The sequence below is a fragment of the Carya illinoinensis genome, chromosome 13 (assembly GCF_018687715.1).
Source record: "Carya illinoinensis cultivar Pawnee chromosome 13, C.illinoinensisPawnee_v1, whole genome shotgun sequence".
In the NCBI taxonomy this organism is placed as follows: Eukaryota; Viridiplantae; Streptophyta; class Magnoliopsida; order Fagales; family Juglandaceae; genus Carya; species Carya illinoinensis.
Genome location: NC_056764.1, coordinates 21985287 through 22003616, shown reverse-complemented (window position 1 = coordinate 22003616; position 18330 = coordinate 21985287). Strand labels below are relative to the sequence as shown.

At 32.0% G+C, this 18330-nt stretch overlaps 1 protein-coding gene across 1 annotated transcript; it reads left to right on the top strand.

The window, feature by feature from the left end:
• The first annotated feature begins 7003 nt into the window (after window positions 1–7003).
• Window positions 7004–7987, top strand: LOC122292434. Its single transcript, XM_043100792.1, has 2 exons — window positions 7004–7419; window positions 7512–7987. The coding sequence occupies exons 1-2, from the start codon at window positions 7100–7102 to the stop codon at window positions 7615–7617; spliced, it is 426 nt and encodes a 141-aa protein (XP_042956726.1). The 5' UTR covers window positions 7004–7099; the 3' UTR covers window positions 7618–7987.
• The last annotated feature ends 10343 nt before the right edge of the window (window positions 7988–18330 follow it).

Genomic DNA, 18330 nt, shown 5'->3' with positions numbered 1-18330 from the left:
TGCTGAATAATTGGCTTGCACACAAGGAAACATATTAGAAAAACATTAAATAAAAAAGCAGTAAATTATATTGGCTGGCGTGAGGCAGAGTAGTAGCTGTTTCACCCTTAACATTTGACTTATCTTTAGAGCATAACCTTTGGTTTAGCTAAATCATTAATTAGGTAAAGTTGGGCTAGAGCCTAGAACGCCACTTTTTGGTTTGAATAAGTATACTATGACGCTCTTCAAATTATTATTTTTTTTTTTAATTTTTAATTTTTTTCACTTAATGATTAAGGAATTAACTTTTAATGTGTATTTTTTTAAAATATTTAAATATATTAAAAATTTTGAAAAAAACAATAAAAACACAAAATTGTGCTAGGTAACATATCCAGCTGTCATTGCTTGGCAGCAACCTAGCATGACTCTTTTGGTTTTGATCATCCATTAAAAAGTTGAATCCAATGTTGGATTAACCATCTTACTCTATATAATATATATATTTTCTACATTTTAATTGCATATTTTTTTATTTTTTTTGTTAAATATTTTTTTTTTAATCTTCATTTCATAATTTCCAACAACATATACATAAAAATTTCTAAATCTGTCCGGCAACCTAAACTAACTTTATTCTCAAACGCAAAGCATCAAAATGTATATATGTATGAAATTAGTTTGATGCTTATATCAGGCAATTTTGAGATCAAATATATAAAACTCTAGAAATTGTGATAAAAATGTGTAGGGAAAATTTTACCGTTTGGCTAGAGAGAGAAAATAGCCTGAAAAATTTAGATGACCAAGTTATTTTTACTTACATATATAACGACGCTTATAACTTGGTTGACTGATTGAGTGTTTTGAGTTGAGGAAAAAGTGATTTTAATAGCCTAAAAGCTCTCTTTTCAAAAAAATAAAAATAAAAAAGGAGGAAGTAGTTGGTTTGGTAAATTTATGAAAATTGCTTTGATCTTAAAAAAAAGCTGAAAAATCACTTTTCAAAAAAACTTTTAAAGATAATTCTACATTAAAAAAATAAAATCACCATAGTTTTAAAAGAGTTTTAAGTAAAGGAGAGCATCGGCTAATCTGGATCGGATAAACTGACTAGTTCAGTTTGGTCCAAAAATAGAAGGATTGAATTCATTTGGTCCAGTCGAAAGAAAATTTTAAAAAAATTAATTAAATATATTATTTATATAAATAATTGTATAAATTAATTATATATATCACAATATTACATAAGTATTATATTCTTTAATGTATAAATATAATATATAGTACTAGTATATATTAATATATTAACATACTATAAGAGTTATAGTATAAATTATAGTATATGTATAAATTTATAATAGTATTAGTATAGTTAACTTAATATGTTAGTATTAAATCACTATAACTATATAGGGTATTATTTATATAGTATTTAATATAATTACATAAGAGTATTAGTAATAAGAGTATTATTATTATTTAATATAGTATTACATGGTGTCATAGAGTATTAATAAATGTGTGGGGTTTGAAGAGATATTGTAATACTAGTATATTACATATAGTATTATTATTTTTACATATAGTTATTCTTAAGCTAATGGAGAAAAATTAAACATAAATTATAAATTATCAAATGCACATGTTTGCAATAATGGAATTTGCTTTAAAATAATATTTATTCTAGTAAAAAATATCAATACTAGAATAATATTAGGAAATTCTTTCCTCGACAAATTTACAATTAATTGGAGATGACGCTCAAATATTTATCCTGAGTAAAGAGGAATTTAAAATTAATAAAGATTACCTAAAACAAGATTATATGAAACAAGAAAATGAACAGAAAATATTAATATTTTTCTCTACTTTCATAAAACTAGAAAGAGGTTATATCCAAACAAAATATTATGAATATTTAGAAAGCTTACAAATTAATATACATTTTTTCACTTGGTTTGAAATATATAAATCAAACCAATCATCAACAATAAATAAAACTACTAATCAATGGATTAAAGAAGATAATAATCAAATTATTCATGAAGAATACCATATATTAATAGACTAATAGTATTAGTGTATTACTAATTTATATACATACATAACTAATATTACTAATATAATGTAGCTATACTAAATTACTAATAGTCTAATACTTATACAATTATATAGTTATACTATTCATAAATTCATAGTAACTAAATCATTATAAGTCTATAACTATATATATTTAGTATCAATGTATTATTATATTCTTTCATGTATAACTATTAACTATAATATATAGTACTAGTATATATATATATATATATTAATATATTAACATATTATAAAAGTTATAATATAAATTATAATATAACATATATGTATATATATTAAATATATCATAATATAATTATATAAGAATTAAACAAAACGCCCTTAGATATTAAAAACAAAAAATCTAGGGCGGACCGAACTGACCGAGGGGACCGAACCAGTCCTTAGGGAGTTTGGTCTAGTCCAGGGTGGGAAAACCCTGGATTGAATAGATCCGGTCCGGTCCATAAAACCTCTCTCGACGTTTTATGGACCGGACCAAACTCTCCCATTGTTTTAAGTACATGTGTATCAAATAGTAAACAACTTTTTAATAGTAAAATTTTTTCAATGAAGGTTGGATATGACCGGACTAAAGAATGGCCTAATAAGAAATTTTTTTCAATGAATGGGTGGAGAAATGAAGGAAGAACAAAGCCAAAAATCTTTAGATTTGAAGCCATTTGGGCAAGGTCAGTGGAGTATGAGGATGCAGTGAATAAAAGTTGGTCTTGTTGTGATGGTGATGAATTAATCCAGGGTGATAAAAAAAAAAAAAAGTTGATGAATTCTCTCTTAAAAGTGCATATAGAAGAGTAGTAATGAGTTTGTGTACTAAAAGCAGTGGCGAATGCTCAAACATAGGAGATTGCAGAAAGCTCTAGAAAGAAACTTGGAATTGCATGTTCCAAATAAAACAAAAACTTTGTTTGGAAGGTCTATAATGATATCCTTCCTACAAAGAATTTACTAGTTCATAGAAAAGTATTACATAGTGATGTTTGTAGCTTTCTGCAAGGAGAAAGCATCGATGTCATGCTATAACTGACTGAATTGAGATCAAAGCAGTGTGGCATGCTTACTTCCCAAAAATGATTCCAGAAGGACATGCTGGACAAAGCTTTTGGAAGTTTTGTTTTGATACTAAAGCAAAATTATTCCATGTTAGATTTGGGAGAGTTCTTTGCAATAGCATGAAGCTTGTGGTATAGGAGAAATGTTTTTGTCCATCAAGATAAAATTGATAAAGCTTCGAAGTCTGTTGACGGAGCTCTCAGTCTTGTTCATAATTTTAGGAAAGGAAAATGATACTATGCCCCTTCAATTTGACTATTCATGTATTTTATTTTAATTTTTAATATATATTTTTACTTAATAGTTAAGAAAATGACTATTAGTATAGTGATATATTTTTTTAAATGTTTAAACATGTTTAAAAAATATTTGAAATAAAAAGTGAAAAGAAAAATTACAATTTGCACAAGAGGGTACACCAAGTGGGCAAATTGAGGAGGCATAGTAGCACTATCCAGTAGAAAATTGCATGCACAGACAAATAATGTGGAGAGGAAAATACTTGGTGCGGCAGATTCCTCCTGCAGGTCTTGTTAAAATAAATGGAGATGGTGCTATATTTAAGTTACGTTTGGATGTTAAGCTGAGTTATTTATGAATAGTAATAAGTTGAGATGGTTGAGTGAGATCTGTGGAGTCTACTTAAGATGAGTTTAGACGTATTTGGATGTTAAGATAAGTTTAGATATATTTATAAGAAATTGAAAAAAATATAGGTACCACCAATAAAAGTAATGTTCACTTGAAGCTGATGGGATCAATTTGTTGGCAAGGAAACAAAATAAATATCATGTGAGTTATTTATAGATGCAAACTCATCCAGTATTTGGATGTTAGAAGAGGCTAAAATTTTAACCGAACTCTTGTTCATTCAAGTTCTTAAGCATTTTACTTTGTTCTTGAGTGTTCATTATTTTGTTTTTGGTGTTCATGCTTCCATTGCTCATTGGATCCTTCCATACTCTCATTCTCAACCACTAAAGTGTTTGCCACTTTCCATAATTCCTTCCCTCCACAAAATCTTTCCTTCTAGGAGTCTTGACTCCCTCCCATTTCAAATCTCATAATTTAAGGAATTGACAATCACATTCAATCCCTTAAATCATTCTTCCTAAAATCTCACTAGTCAACTATTGACTTGCCATCCTAATCCAAATTCAAATTCCCCTCATCCATCAAAGATTCCCTCCATCTTGCAAACCTTCCATATCCATTTCCAAATCCCTAAAATCTAGGAACAACCCTAGACTCATTCAAACACTATCCAACCTAATCCTCTAACAATATCCAAATCCTACCTTCTTCATCTTACCTTAGCCAATCCCTAAAGTCAAGGGGCAATCTATCCTACACTCCAACCCTAATCCATCAATTCCCAATTTCGTAATCCCCTTAGCCACCACCCAAAACCCTAGCTACACTTCACCATACCCACCCTAAGCATCATCCAAGTGGCACCAATATCAAGGGCAACCATCAATTAATCATGTGTGGGTTTATGCATTGTGTATTTTTCTAATTTTCTTACATGTCTTTGTGTTATTGGAAGGTTGTTTTTCTCCCATTACCAGTTGGTTTGATCCAAAGCGTTTCACGGGTTTATATCCTGGGATCCAGGAGTTTGTCCAAATTTTGATCAATTTCCCATCACCTACTCACCACTAACATCCCTGATAGAGATCCTGCTTAGCATTCCATATTTTGAACAAAATGATTCATGAAAAAACATATTTTGAACCTAGATATGTGATTACTCATGATTGTCTTTGTAGAAATTTCACAAAGAGTTAGTGACTATACCTAGCTCAAACCCTGACACTGTAGTTGGAACCCTCCTCCTCATATTTTCCTCAAACTTAATGTCAATGGAGATATGTACTTTAATCAACATAAAGTAAGGGTGGGGGTAATACTCAGAGATGAGAAATATAATGTTGCTATGGCAGTTAGTAAAGCTGGATATGATGTTGTTGATTCTGAAACAATTAAACACTTATTTATGTTAACAGGATTTCGATTTTGCTTGCATGGTGGTATTTCTCAAATTATTATTGAAAGTGATTGCTTGATGATAATCAAAGAGCTACAAGCAGTTGCTGCTAGTTCTTTTTCAATGCTAGGGAATCTACTTAAAGAAACACAAAGACTAATGCAGTTGTTTAGTGTGTGCAAAGTTAAACATGTTCACGGGGTTAGGTAATGTTGATGATATTGTAATGTGGGGGCCTAATGTTCCAATGCTTGTTTCCCAAGTTGTCTGGGTTGATAAAAATTCTTTGTAATTCTTCTTACATTAATGCATGCAGTTTTCATATAAAAACAGAACACATATCTCAACCTATTTATATTCAATCATATTTCAATAGGACTCACAAAATATCACTATTCACATTATTAACTAAGATCATCTCAACATCTAAACACAGCCTGTTTCAGTATCTAATTTTAGGGTTGGTCAAGCAGTTGGACAATGGTACTATATGTAATAATTTGCAAGTTTTTAATTATGACTTAATTTTTCTAGGATGGACTTAGGCCTGATTTGGATAATAAATTGAAATAAGATAAATTGAGATGGTTTATAAAAAATAGTGAGATATTTGAGTTAAGATGGAATGAGTTATAAATTATTTGAGTTAAAATGTTTTATAAGATTTTTAGAAATGAAAGAGAAAATATTGAATAAAAATATTATAAAATTAAAATATTCACATTTCGGTTACGATTACATTTATGACCTAGAAACATGTTAGGTACATACTTTATAAATTTAGAATTGAAAGGCCGTGTAACTATGGGTTGCATGTTTGAAGCCATGACATCAAGTTCACGTTGGTAATGGGGAATTGGAGGCCTCATAGTAATCTTTCGCTATAAGTGAGACATCCTCAATAAAATACAAAAACTTTTGAGTATTAATATTCTAAATGACATATCACTTGACAATCTTTTTGACCGAAACAATAAAAATTATTAAATTTTTTTAATTTCAATACATGAATTTTAAAAAAATATATATAATAATTTGTATTCAATTGCATAAAAGAGAATGTCAAGTTGGATGCTAACTAGAATTTCTATTATTACCCCATCTAGTTTCCATCATTGTCGGGGGGACAAAAAGGGGGAAAGGAGTGCAAGAGTTATATAAAACGTACTTGATTGGAAAAAAAAATGTAAATGAAAGATCCCTTATTATTAATTTCAGTTACCATATATTATCACTATGTGGTTGAAGTCGTTAATGGCAAGATGGTGTCCACGGGTTGAAGCAAGCTTTTGAATACCGTTCTGTATCAGTTGGTATGCCCAGTATTTATCGTGTCGAAGTAATAACCGGTACAGTGGAGATATGTGTTTTATATTGGATTAAATACTGATCGTACATGTGCGTTTCGATTAATACTGGCAGATTTTCGATATACCGGCCAGTTTTTGATATACCGACTAAGATTGATATATTTTTATAATTAATTTAAAAATCTTTACTTTTTTATTATTTTCACTCAAATTCTTACATCTGAAAATTATTTTCTTAACTTTTTTGAATCCCCATTTCTCGAAGAATGGAAATTAAATTCCTAGCTACTCCCTTTTTCTTGACGAAGATAAGTGATTATTTTTTTTAATATTTAGATTCATAACTTAGAAGTATTATTAAGTTTCACTTACCAAAAAAATAAATATTATTAAATTTTATAAAAATGTATTTTAATTTTTTAAGACTTGCATTGATGTTATTTTAAAATATAATTTATGTATATATAATTAATTAATTTATATATAAACTATTCTAAAATGATACCAGTACTGTTATTTCTTCGTAAATAAAACTCCGGTAGAAAGTATAAAAAGGGTAAACCAACCCAAAGAACTTCGAAGTCGGGAGCCACACAAACAATATCCTTATTTCTAATACAGTACGTACGACAGTTAAGATCAGTACTACTGCTCGATCATGGCATCATATCTCTCTTCTACTACAAGAATTCCCTGCTTCTCCTCCTCCATCTCTCGTGGCACTACTCCTTCAACCTCGGTACCGTTAATCCGCCTAAGCATTCAGACTAGAATTCCAACATGTACGGTTACAGTGAAATGTGAATCGAAAGAGCCTCCAGCTGAGATAGGGTTACCTGCGGCAAAGAGTTCAAACTCAAAGCTTGAGATAGGGTCCCCCGTTATTGTCATCGAGGCTCCCCAAATGATAAAGACCGCAGCATCAGTTCCATGCCTTAGAGTGAATTCTGGGTTAGTCAAGCCTGGAGATGTGGGAAGGTACGTAATCCAACCTTCATCCATCTTAATTTCTCCATCCCCTTGCATATACATTGATTACATACTCGTACGTGTTGCAATTAATGGTGCAGAATTGTGTCGAGAAAGCCCAAGGATGTATGGGCAGTTCGTCTTGCCATTGGTACCTATCTCATAGATGGGAAATATTTCAAGCCTTTGGAGCTTGGTGATAAATGATTCGATCGGGAGGCTGTATATGGAGCTTTAATGGAGGGAGGACCATACACTATCTTCTTCAAAGCTTTACTATAAGAAAAATATTTATTTGTGATCAATTATTTCTTGAAAAATAATTTTTTTTTTTTTTAAATGAATCTGTCTTCTTTACAAATTGTATCATCGTTGCAAATAATCTATCACAAATACTCGTTTTTCTTCTAGCGTATAAGCTGTGAGATTTGAGATTTCTCAAAGACTGCATTTGGAAGTACTTTTGTATGTATTGTTTTCTTTAAGGCAACTTACATAATTTGTAGTATTTGCAAACAAATGGAGATCTACTTCTTACTCTCCACAAGCAGAAAAAGTTGGTTACTTTTCCAAGTAATTGTGGCTGATTTCACAAATATTGGAAAGGGAAATGCTTTTCGATTCCAGCTAACTAGCATTAGAATTTGAGCTAAGTACTCGACGACCGAACTTCGGCTCAGTAGGCAAAAGTCATCAACAATTACATATTCGCCAAAATTGGCACTGCCACCACAAAATTTGTTCCCCCAGCCTAAAAATAAGGAGGAGGTGGAACAGTGATAGAGATAAAAGTATTGGTAATGGTTTAGCCGTTATCAAATCTAAAGTTTGGCTAAAAGTTGAGGTTTTAGCTCCATTGAAAAAATTAGTACACATTTGACTATTCATCATAAAGTCAAAATAATAATATAATATTATATATTTTAATAATAAATTTTTTTATATATTTTACAAATACACTCTATATATTAATTAAGAATTTAATTTTTACTTAAAATTATTGTTTCCTAATTATTTTTTTTTCTCAACCAAATTATCTAACATAATATAGCAATTTTTACAAAAAATACATTTCCTCGACATAAATTTGGACTACATCTGTCCATTGTCAATAATTTCAACTTGTGAATAAAATTTGTGAATAATAAGGGACACAATCATTGTTGATTATTTGTGAATAAAATATAGATTTGATGGGTGAATAATAACTCTCCAAATTTGAAAATTCTTTTTAGAGTTACTGTAACTCAAAATCAAAGTTAAAAGATTTTAACTAATCTAATGCAGGTTATTTATACAAAATTTAACTATATTTTATATTTTACTAATATTTGACTAGTCTAATGCCAATGCTCTAGGGGATCTGAAGGGCTAGAGCACTAGCAAGCCCCTTTGAAAAATGATAAAATAGGCCAGGGATTTTGGGCTGGCCACTCTAAATTTATAGAAATATAAAAAAAACAAATTTATATGTTGTAGCCTCTTGCTTTTAATCATAATTAAAGGTAATCTTAGGCTACTTATAAGATAACTAAAGATTTTTATTCTTTTAGATATATTTTCTTTGCTTGCCATTTCAAAAGAAGAAAAAGTCTTTTTTTTTTTTTTTTTTCTCACAAAATAGGTCGGCAGTTTTGTTGAAGGGGAACAATTGAGTCACATGTAGAGCGTTAAAGAGAGAAATTCTTTTGATCTTTTAGATTATTTTAGAAATAAAAATAAAATAAAATAAAATAAAAGTTGCGACATCTTCTATTTGTAAAAAGATATAACTCTTTTTCTTCTTCTTCTTCATTTCTTTTTGAAATAATTCTTTAGAGCATTACATCCGCCTCTCCATAATTGCTCCTTAGCCAAATTATAAGAAGAAAAAAACAAGAAAAGTTGGCTACATTCGGCTCTCCAAACCAACTTGATTTTAAGAGAAAATATTTTAAAAAAAAATAGTTAAAATTTAGGAGAAAATTTACTCATTGGATGTGGAGACTTATTGACTTTTTATTTTTGGATTTTCTTCGACAGTAGTGGGAGTGCACGTGCAAGGCACGTCTCGATTTCCCTATACAGATTATTTAAAGTTTGAAGAAAAAAAAACTTATATTTTCAAAATGCAGACTGAAATTAAATCACCTATATGGCGAGTAGAAGTAGTACAAGTACAACCATGAGTTACATCAATATATACATACCAACAGTTTTCACACTTATTCTAGCCTAAGTTATATGTTACACTAATATTATTATAAAAATACACAATATTTTCTAAACATTAATTCAAGCCTTTTAATGTGAGTGTACAATAAAATTGTGATAAAAATAAAAAAATACCTTTATTAAATGTGCCTAGCTTTATTGGTTATATAGTTGTTTGCATAAACATGCTATTTTCTACAAATTGTTGCAATATCGTCGGCAAGCATAGTACAAAGGGAAAGTACTTGAAACTAGGGGGAGCACCTTAGATGAAACGCAATGCTCCTCATTGTGGCAAGTTTCATCCTTAATCATGAATGAGCATGAAACTTGCCACCTTGGCTCATAGAAAGGATTGAACTCAAACCCGAGGCCAACACCACAGAGAGCAAAAAGTGTTCTGCCTCTGAGTGAGTACTATGGAGAGCAAAAGTACTCACACCCGAAATAGACAGCATGGAGAGCAAAGCCTCTCACTATCCAAGCGAGCATCGTTGAAGCAAAAATGCTCATCACCTCAATGAGCATAATAGACAAAAGAAATGTTTCGAAAAGTCTAAACACAGGCATACGGGAGGAAGGCCCCATGAACAGTATCCTATGTGGAGAGAAACGCACCATTTTGGAGTAAATAAAACAGTGCATTTGATTGAAGTTGAAATTGTGAAAAGGCCAAGACGAAATAGTGCATTTCACATTTTGTTTCTCTCCCCATGCTCTCCCTCCCCTTCCCTCTCCCTGTGCGATCCCGTTCCCAACCCTAATCTTAGCAAAAACAGACCATTTCTCCTATATGCTGGAGGACTTTGCCCTTTCTTCGACGCCATCCTAGGTAACTCACAACTTCAATCTCATCTCATATGGCTTCTTTATTTTCAAATATTTTTCCCTTCATTTCATTTGATGCTTCGATGACTATGTATGTATTCTTATATGCATCTATGGTTGCTTGAAAATGGGGAGGGGATCTTGGAATCCTCTACTTAAGCATAGTCATAATAGTACCCATATCTGCTAGGAAACCTGCTTGTAATAGGCTTTTAAAGCAGGGTTGAATGACAGATTAATGATTATTGCTTCTACATTTTATGCATATATACTCAGCCATTAGGTTATTTGGAAACTTTTTAACCCCTTATAGTGCATCTCTTGTTCCAGCTATTATTTTCTTTTTATAAGTAATAATTCCACATTAATAAGCACAAAAGAAGTACACAGGAAGTATACTAAAGAGATGCCTATATAGAAGAAGATAAAGATACAAGAAAGCCACGTAGATTAGCCCATTAAAGTCTTTGGAGAAAGTGTAAGATAAAAGAGTACTGATAAAAAAATGTTTTCAGCTCAATCTGCTAATTACTGGTTAGGTGGTACAATTGTGGCATGTAGAGAGAAATCATGGGAAAATTCTTTTTTTGTTTGCACATTTGTAGTTATGTCATGTATTTTTCCTCTTTTCTGTGGTACTTCTATCTACAAGGTTTGTGGTTGGCAGTGTTGATTCGATGAAGAAGCTGTAGATCTTGGGAAGACTTGAAACACATGTTAGATATAACAATTGAACCTTAACACCTGAATGATAGAATGTTTAGATGGTTATCCACCTTAGATTTCATCATTAGTAGTCCACCTGAATGATATATTTCCACCCTTGCGATTCTGTCAATTTGGCTTGAGCAAGTCATTTGGGTGCTTTTCCCTCTTGGTTGTTCAACTAAATGTAATATTTTGATTTCTTTGCTTGTGTAGCAAAATTAGACTTCATCATTAGTTAGTAATATAAATGTCGTTCCTTATTAAGTTTTTGGTTTCATTATCATAGTTATTGTGTCACATACCCACGACCCCACGTCCTTATGAACATTAGTGGCAAGATCAAATAGTTACTTGCTTACAAATAAGCATAGGCATAAAATGCATCCCCCCACTTGACAACATATTCAATATGTCTTACTTCTTTTACCATATCATCAATTGTAATTGAATGTCACAGCTTCATATTTGTACGAATATATTCTATAATATGCATTGATGAATATGTAACACAACACACACCTACCCATACAGATAAAACTCTAACATTCATTGATAACACATCACAAAGGGTAAATAGCTTGTAACTGTTGTATGGTTTATTATTGACATTCATTTCAAATTTTATAAATTTCTTTCACCCATAACCAAGGCTCGTGGGACACTTTTTCTATTGGCTATTACAGTCTATCAAATTCGACTAGTTGTACTCGAGATATTGTACTAGTCTATAAACCGGCATTTTCACTCTATGAAGATGCTTTTGTATTTCGTTGACAGATTTAGAATGTCATTATCAGTTACTTCAACATCGCTCGTTAATCATATATTGAGTATCGATCTAATGTGCAGCTGTGGGAAAGAAGTTATACTTAGAATATTAAATGCTCCATGAAATCTAGGACGAGCATTCTATAGGTGTCCACTATACAACAAAAAGGTAGATACAATTAATTGTACTTGTGTGTTTTTGTTTACATATTAATGTTTTATTCAAAATTCTGACATCAAACATATTTGATTATTTATGTATAATCAGGGGTTACCACACTACAAATATTTCAAGCGGGCAGATAGTAATGAATACAGAGATCAAGCCTTTGTAAAGAGAGAAACGAAAATATTAAGAAAAGAGGACGAACTTCAAAAGAGAGAAAAATAGATTGGGAAGAAGGAGTTGGCACTCCACAATGATCAATCAATGCTTCGTAGGCAAAAAGTTGACTTGCAGCATGTATGCACACTACTTCGTGTGTGCTGGCTAATACCCATAGTTATTTATTTGAATTTGATACACTTAAAATAATGAGTACTTTGTATTTGTATTTGCTAGGAACTTAGAGTTTGTAAGTCGAGACTTTAAAATTATGTACTTGAGACTTTATTTTCGATTAGTGATCTTCAATCTCAAGACTTTATTGTACTTTAATGTGCCACTAGTTATTAACATAGTATATATATGAGTGAAATTAACTTTCCAATAACCCACCTTGGATTGATCGGAGTAGTGTTTTAGCTGAAAATAATTAGTCAAAATATTTGACAAGACTAAATTATAGGTTTATGGATTTACTTTTTTTCACTGGACAAATTGAGTAGTATCAAACTCATATTAATCACATTAAATCATAAACTCATACTAATCACATTAAATGAAATTTACATAAATTGAGTATTCGAATACAAAGTCAAATTTACATAAATAGAGTACTTGGATACAAAACGTGGGCTCAAATACTAGAATACAAAATGTGAGTTTAAACAACCTTTTATCCTTAAAACAACAATTTTTATATTCGCATTCATAAAGAAATCTTCTCGTGCTCCATGAAATGCCTCCAAGACACCCAAAACACACTTTTGTTGTACCTGATATGATCAAAAAAAAAAAAAAACTAGAGTTACATGTTTGCATAACAATTTGAACAAATTAATTCATGAGTAAATTAAAGAAGTAAAGAAAAAGCAATATTCCAAACCACAACACAGCATCTCAAACTACCATTAATACATAACATACTCCAACATACCACACCACTAACACGCAAATTCCAACAATCACCCCAAATACACATATTCCAGCAAACCACCACCAACACATAACATACTCCAATAAATAAACACACAAATTCCAACAAACCACCACTAATGCATGACATACTCAAACAAATCACCCCCAACACACAAATTTTAAAAAACCACCACCAACACATAACATACTCAAACAAACCATCACCAACATGCAAATAACAACAAACTACCACCAACACATAACATACTCAAATAATGGATCTCAAAGTCTTGCTACAAGATGCTATCTAATAATGGATCTCAAAGTCTTGCTACAAGATGCTATCTAGCTGCATTTCATCTATCGTCTCAGACTATGTTCCATCCATCCCTAATTGCATCAGTGAATGTAATAGCAAACATAGTAAAACCCACATAAAAAACATACGAATACAATAAATGAATTAAAGTGACAAATGTACACTTTCTTGTGTCCCTGTCACTAGAGTTTGTAAACTTTCTAGTGTCCCCATCACATCTTGGCCTCTAACAACATAAAAAATAAATAATTAGAGTTCACAAATAAGTGAAAATATAGTATATTATCAAACACCCAAAGATAAATATCAAGTAATAATGACAATAACTTGCATTCCATTCTCTCACCAATTTGCTTTTCCCTTATCTTTTTTTCGCAGCCTTAGTTTTTATTTTCTTCAATTGTTCCTCCATTGTTGACATCCTCCTCTTATACCAGAGTTTTCTCTTACCTCTGACAACGTGGGAATTTAGCAACTTTTTAGAAATTCCTTCCATGGTTGCATTCATAGTACTTACTCCAACGTTAGAATCTATATTGTGGGGCTTCAAGGTGCAGTATACCTGATTCATCGCAACCAACTTCGATACCATATCCTCAGTATGCCCATCACACGACGCTGCATTTGTTATTACCTCAACATAAATTTTAATAGACGTTTATACCTAACAGTTCCGGGCTCTGATCATCAATGTCATGACTACTTGAAATAATAGTATACCTACATTTTATGTCCTTTCTCCATCTGTCCAATATAGACTTTTTCAGTAACCCACAGACTTTTCTAGCCGAAAATATGGCAATAATATGTCAACATATTATCCCTCACATCTCAAACAACCCGCAAACACACTTCGCGTCACACTCGACCTCATTAAAGTAAATATTATAAGTAACCTCCTTGATGAAATCTTCAACCTTAACTTCATCATCGACCTAGTAAGTTGCGATTTTTCCATCCATTTGCTCGAAATGTCAATGATAATATATCATTCTCATTATCTCTTATTGAACCTCCCTAAATTTTGCATTTGTGTACACTTCTTGAAACTTCCTCTCAAGAGCCAAGTTTGATATGCAATGAATGGTGAAGTTAAAAGAATGAAAGTCTACTTGATCTGTAATAATAGTATTCGGTGTTTTTCCATCCATGCAATCAAGCCAAGATTTAAATAAGCAAACAAATGATGATGTATCCTCACTTGAAATAAGGCATGTACCTAAAAGGATTAATTGTTCATAGTGGTTTACACCCCCGAAAGGTGCAAATGGCATTCCATACCTATTTATTAGGTATGTGGTATCGAATGTTACCACATCTCCAAAGTAGTTATAAGCCCCTCTACTACTAGCATCCGCCCATAACATATTCATCATCATTCAAATCCATGATACCAAAAAAGTCATTATTCTTGTATTGCATTATTTTAAAATACTCAAACATCTCTTGAGCACCACCATTACCAAGACGCAGGCATCGTGTCTTATCAATATAGTTACAAGAATCTTTTTCTCCAAATGGTTCGTTCTCAAACTCACCCTTCTCAGTCACAAGAGCATGGATACTCTCGTTCATCCATATATCAGCCTGATTATTTGTATCCAACACCCTTCTAACGGACTCATAATTTCTCTATTGCATTTGAAGAACCTGAATTTTCTTGGACGGTGCTCATGATTGTGTGTGTTAAAAACTAATGTGATACAAAGCTTCCCATCTTTTAACATCACATTCATCATTGCCTTTCAATCAGTCTTGCTTGTTAGTTAAGGCTTGGAGACATTTGACATCTCATTAATTGCCTTGCCACCACAAGCACATCCCAAAGTGACATATTTAACAATCACATCCTTCTCCCTTTTACTCATTTGTGTCATAATTAGAAAACAACATCGTTTCCCATAATGTTTATAGTAAGTCATCAACTTATTCTCCGATTCAAAGCACATCCATGTTGGCTCTTCAGTGATATCACCCCCATCAGTAGACTCGACATGAAATGACCTGGAATTGCCAGCCTCTTTGGTATCAATTGTATTACCCAAAGAGGCAATAGATTGCACTTCAACTTTTATCGAGTATAATGTGACCTCACCAACTTCTTCAACAGAGTTATTATGCTGTTTTGGATAATGTAAAAGACAAAGCATGTGAAAAATCCAACACCACCTTTTCAACAGAGTTACTTTGGTACACTTTATTTTTCTGTAAATTAAGGAAAAAAACATTATATGACAATATATATTCTACATAATGTAAGGGAAAAAGAATGTGGAAAATCCAACACATCACCTCTTCAACAGAATTACTTTTCTACACTCTATTTTCCTACAAATTTGGAGAAAAAAAAGTATTATGTGACAATATATATTCTGGATAATGTAAAAGACAAAATATGTGAAAAATCTAACCCATCACCTCACTGCCACATAGATATGAGTTGGTATTTGTTGGAGGAACAAATACTAGTAAAGCCGAACAAGAGCTAGTGGCTACACTGCCTCTGGTTTGTACACTAGAATTGGTAGCTATATTAGGACTGGCAGCTACACAAGGACTGACAACTATACTAGAGATGACACTGGTTGCAGAACTAAATATAGGAGCGATTGTAGACGTGGCAACGGAAGTATCCATTACAACAAAAGTAGAGTTCTATGGTGTTGTTGTAGTTTTCCAAAAAATAAATTAAATATAAATACTTAGATCAAATATTCAAATTCAGAAAATTAAAGCACACTAACTACAATAAATACTCAGAGAAATTATTACCTAGTTGTTCTATGGATATGGTTAGGCACTTGGAGGATGTTCCATAATTGGTATGGCGGAACTATACAAGATAGCGGAACTACTCAAGGTAGTAGTACTTGAAGTGGCAGCAGAAGTAGAGTTCCATGGGTGTTGTTGCAGTTTTCCAAAAAAAAAAAAAAGATTAAAGCATATGAACTACTTTACCATCTAACAATCACCTGATTACTACATGGATATGGGTTGCCACTTGAAGGAGGCATAAAAGGTGGTAAGCATATATGAGGCACTGAACCATAGTAACTTGGCATGTAGTTTGAAAAGTTTGGATAAAGTGGTATTGATATATACTAACATGTAACAACATAATGTTAATCAACCAAAGTGGGCAATGGCTACATATAAAATAAACACACGCCAACTGTTGCAAGAAGTTTACAATACCTGGGTTGTTGGATTAGTGATGGGAGGTGTTATGTGGGTGCGTCTTCTTTCTTTTTCTCCATCTAAACAATTCCAAATAGAACTACCTCAACAATGAAAGCAAGTGGATGATTATCAATAATTAAATCAAGATGCATGTACACACAAGTAAAGATGCATGCATGAATTTTAGAATAAAGAAATGCTCAATGTAATTAATTGCATTCATCAAGCCTACCAAAACTTTTGGTATCAAGCCTACAAAAGCAGCATCTATGCTTCAAAAAAACCAAATAACCAAGTGCAAATAACCAAGTGCATGCTTTAATAGAGAGTTTTTTTTTTTTTTTTGTCTATAACAGAGCAGCTTTTAATTTTTTTTTCTTAACTTCTAAACATACAAAATTTCTAGCTTTTAACATTTTTGCTTCTTCATTAAAATTATATTATTTTAATATAAAAACACATCAACTAATTTTTAAAAAAATTATAAAACTTTGGCATCTTCATTAAATATATACTATTTAAACATATTTTGAAGGTTAGACACAAAACTTCCACAAAAACTTATAAACTTATAGTATTGAATTGTGAAGGACTCACGATGAAAGGGATTAGCTTGATTTGATATATAGGCTTGCACCTGAGAGGAGATTTAGCTAAATGCTAGATTATTTCATAGAGAAGCGAATGAAAGAATTATTCACTACCAGCAAAGGGCCATGGCATCATGTATATAGAGGAAAACAATGGGCCATTTGCAATGTCACTCAAGACACAGGTTCATTTATCTACCATATGTGGATTCAAATAGACGAGAATTTATTGTTGCCTTTCTATCATTTCAACCATATTGTTCTATGCAGTTGCCTTATAGAAGCCAAGCCAATCAAACTTGCCATTAATTCTCCTATGCCTCTCATTTACATAGTACAAGGAAGAATTAAATTGATAAAGCAAGTTCCAATAAGATGAAAAGGGCTAAAAAGATATTTTCCTGAATATTTCATGCATCTTTAAGTTAGCTAAATAAATCCAAAATTTTAAGATCGGAATAAGATTTAGAAACTTCATAATGGTACATACCCTGGATGGACTTGCAACAACTATCCGAGAGAGTAAGAGATCTCTATAATGTGAAACTACTTACCTCTAGGTTATTTTTCTTTGCCTTTTGTCGCATTTGGTCCCCTGATGAACACCTCCCCTCTCATCTCTGCCTCTTGAACCATACTGAAGATATTTATGAGATCTGAGAGAGAGGAAAAGATCTACGAGAGGATGCATGAGATCCCGCTTCTTTTTCTCCTTCCAAGCTTGAATGAGGATTCTTCTCGCTGTATTTTCCTTTTCCTCTATTTTTTAATATAAATCTAGCAGCATTGGGAACAAAAGAGCTCGCCAATGAGGCAAGCATCACAGGAGGCAAAGTGTTCCTCACCTTGGCGATCATTATCGAAAGGAAAAAAATGCATGTCTCCTCAGCGAGCACCCTCAATGAAGCATAATGTTACTCACCCCAGAGAGCACTGTGAACAAGTGTGAAGCTCACCACTATGTTGAGTATTATGGAAAGGGAAAGTGATTGCTCCCCAAGCAAGCACCATGGATAACAAAAGTGTACAATTGAGTGAACATTTGTCAAAGATAAAGTAATCATGCACATTCATCAACCAAATGCTCTACTGAG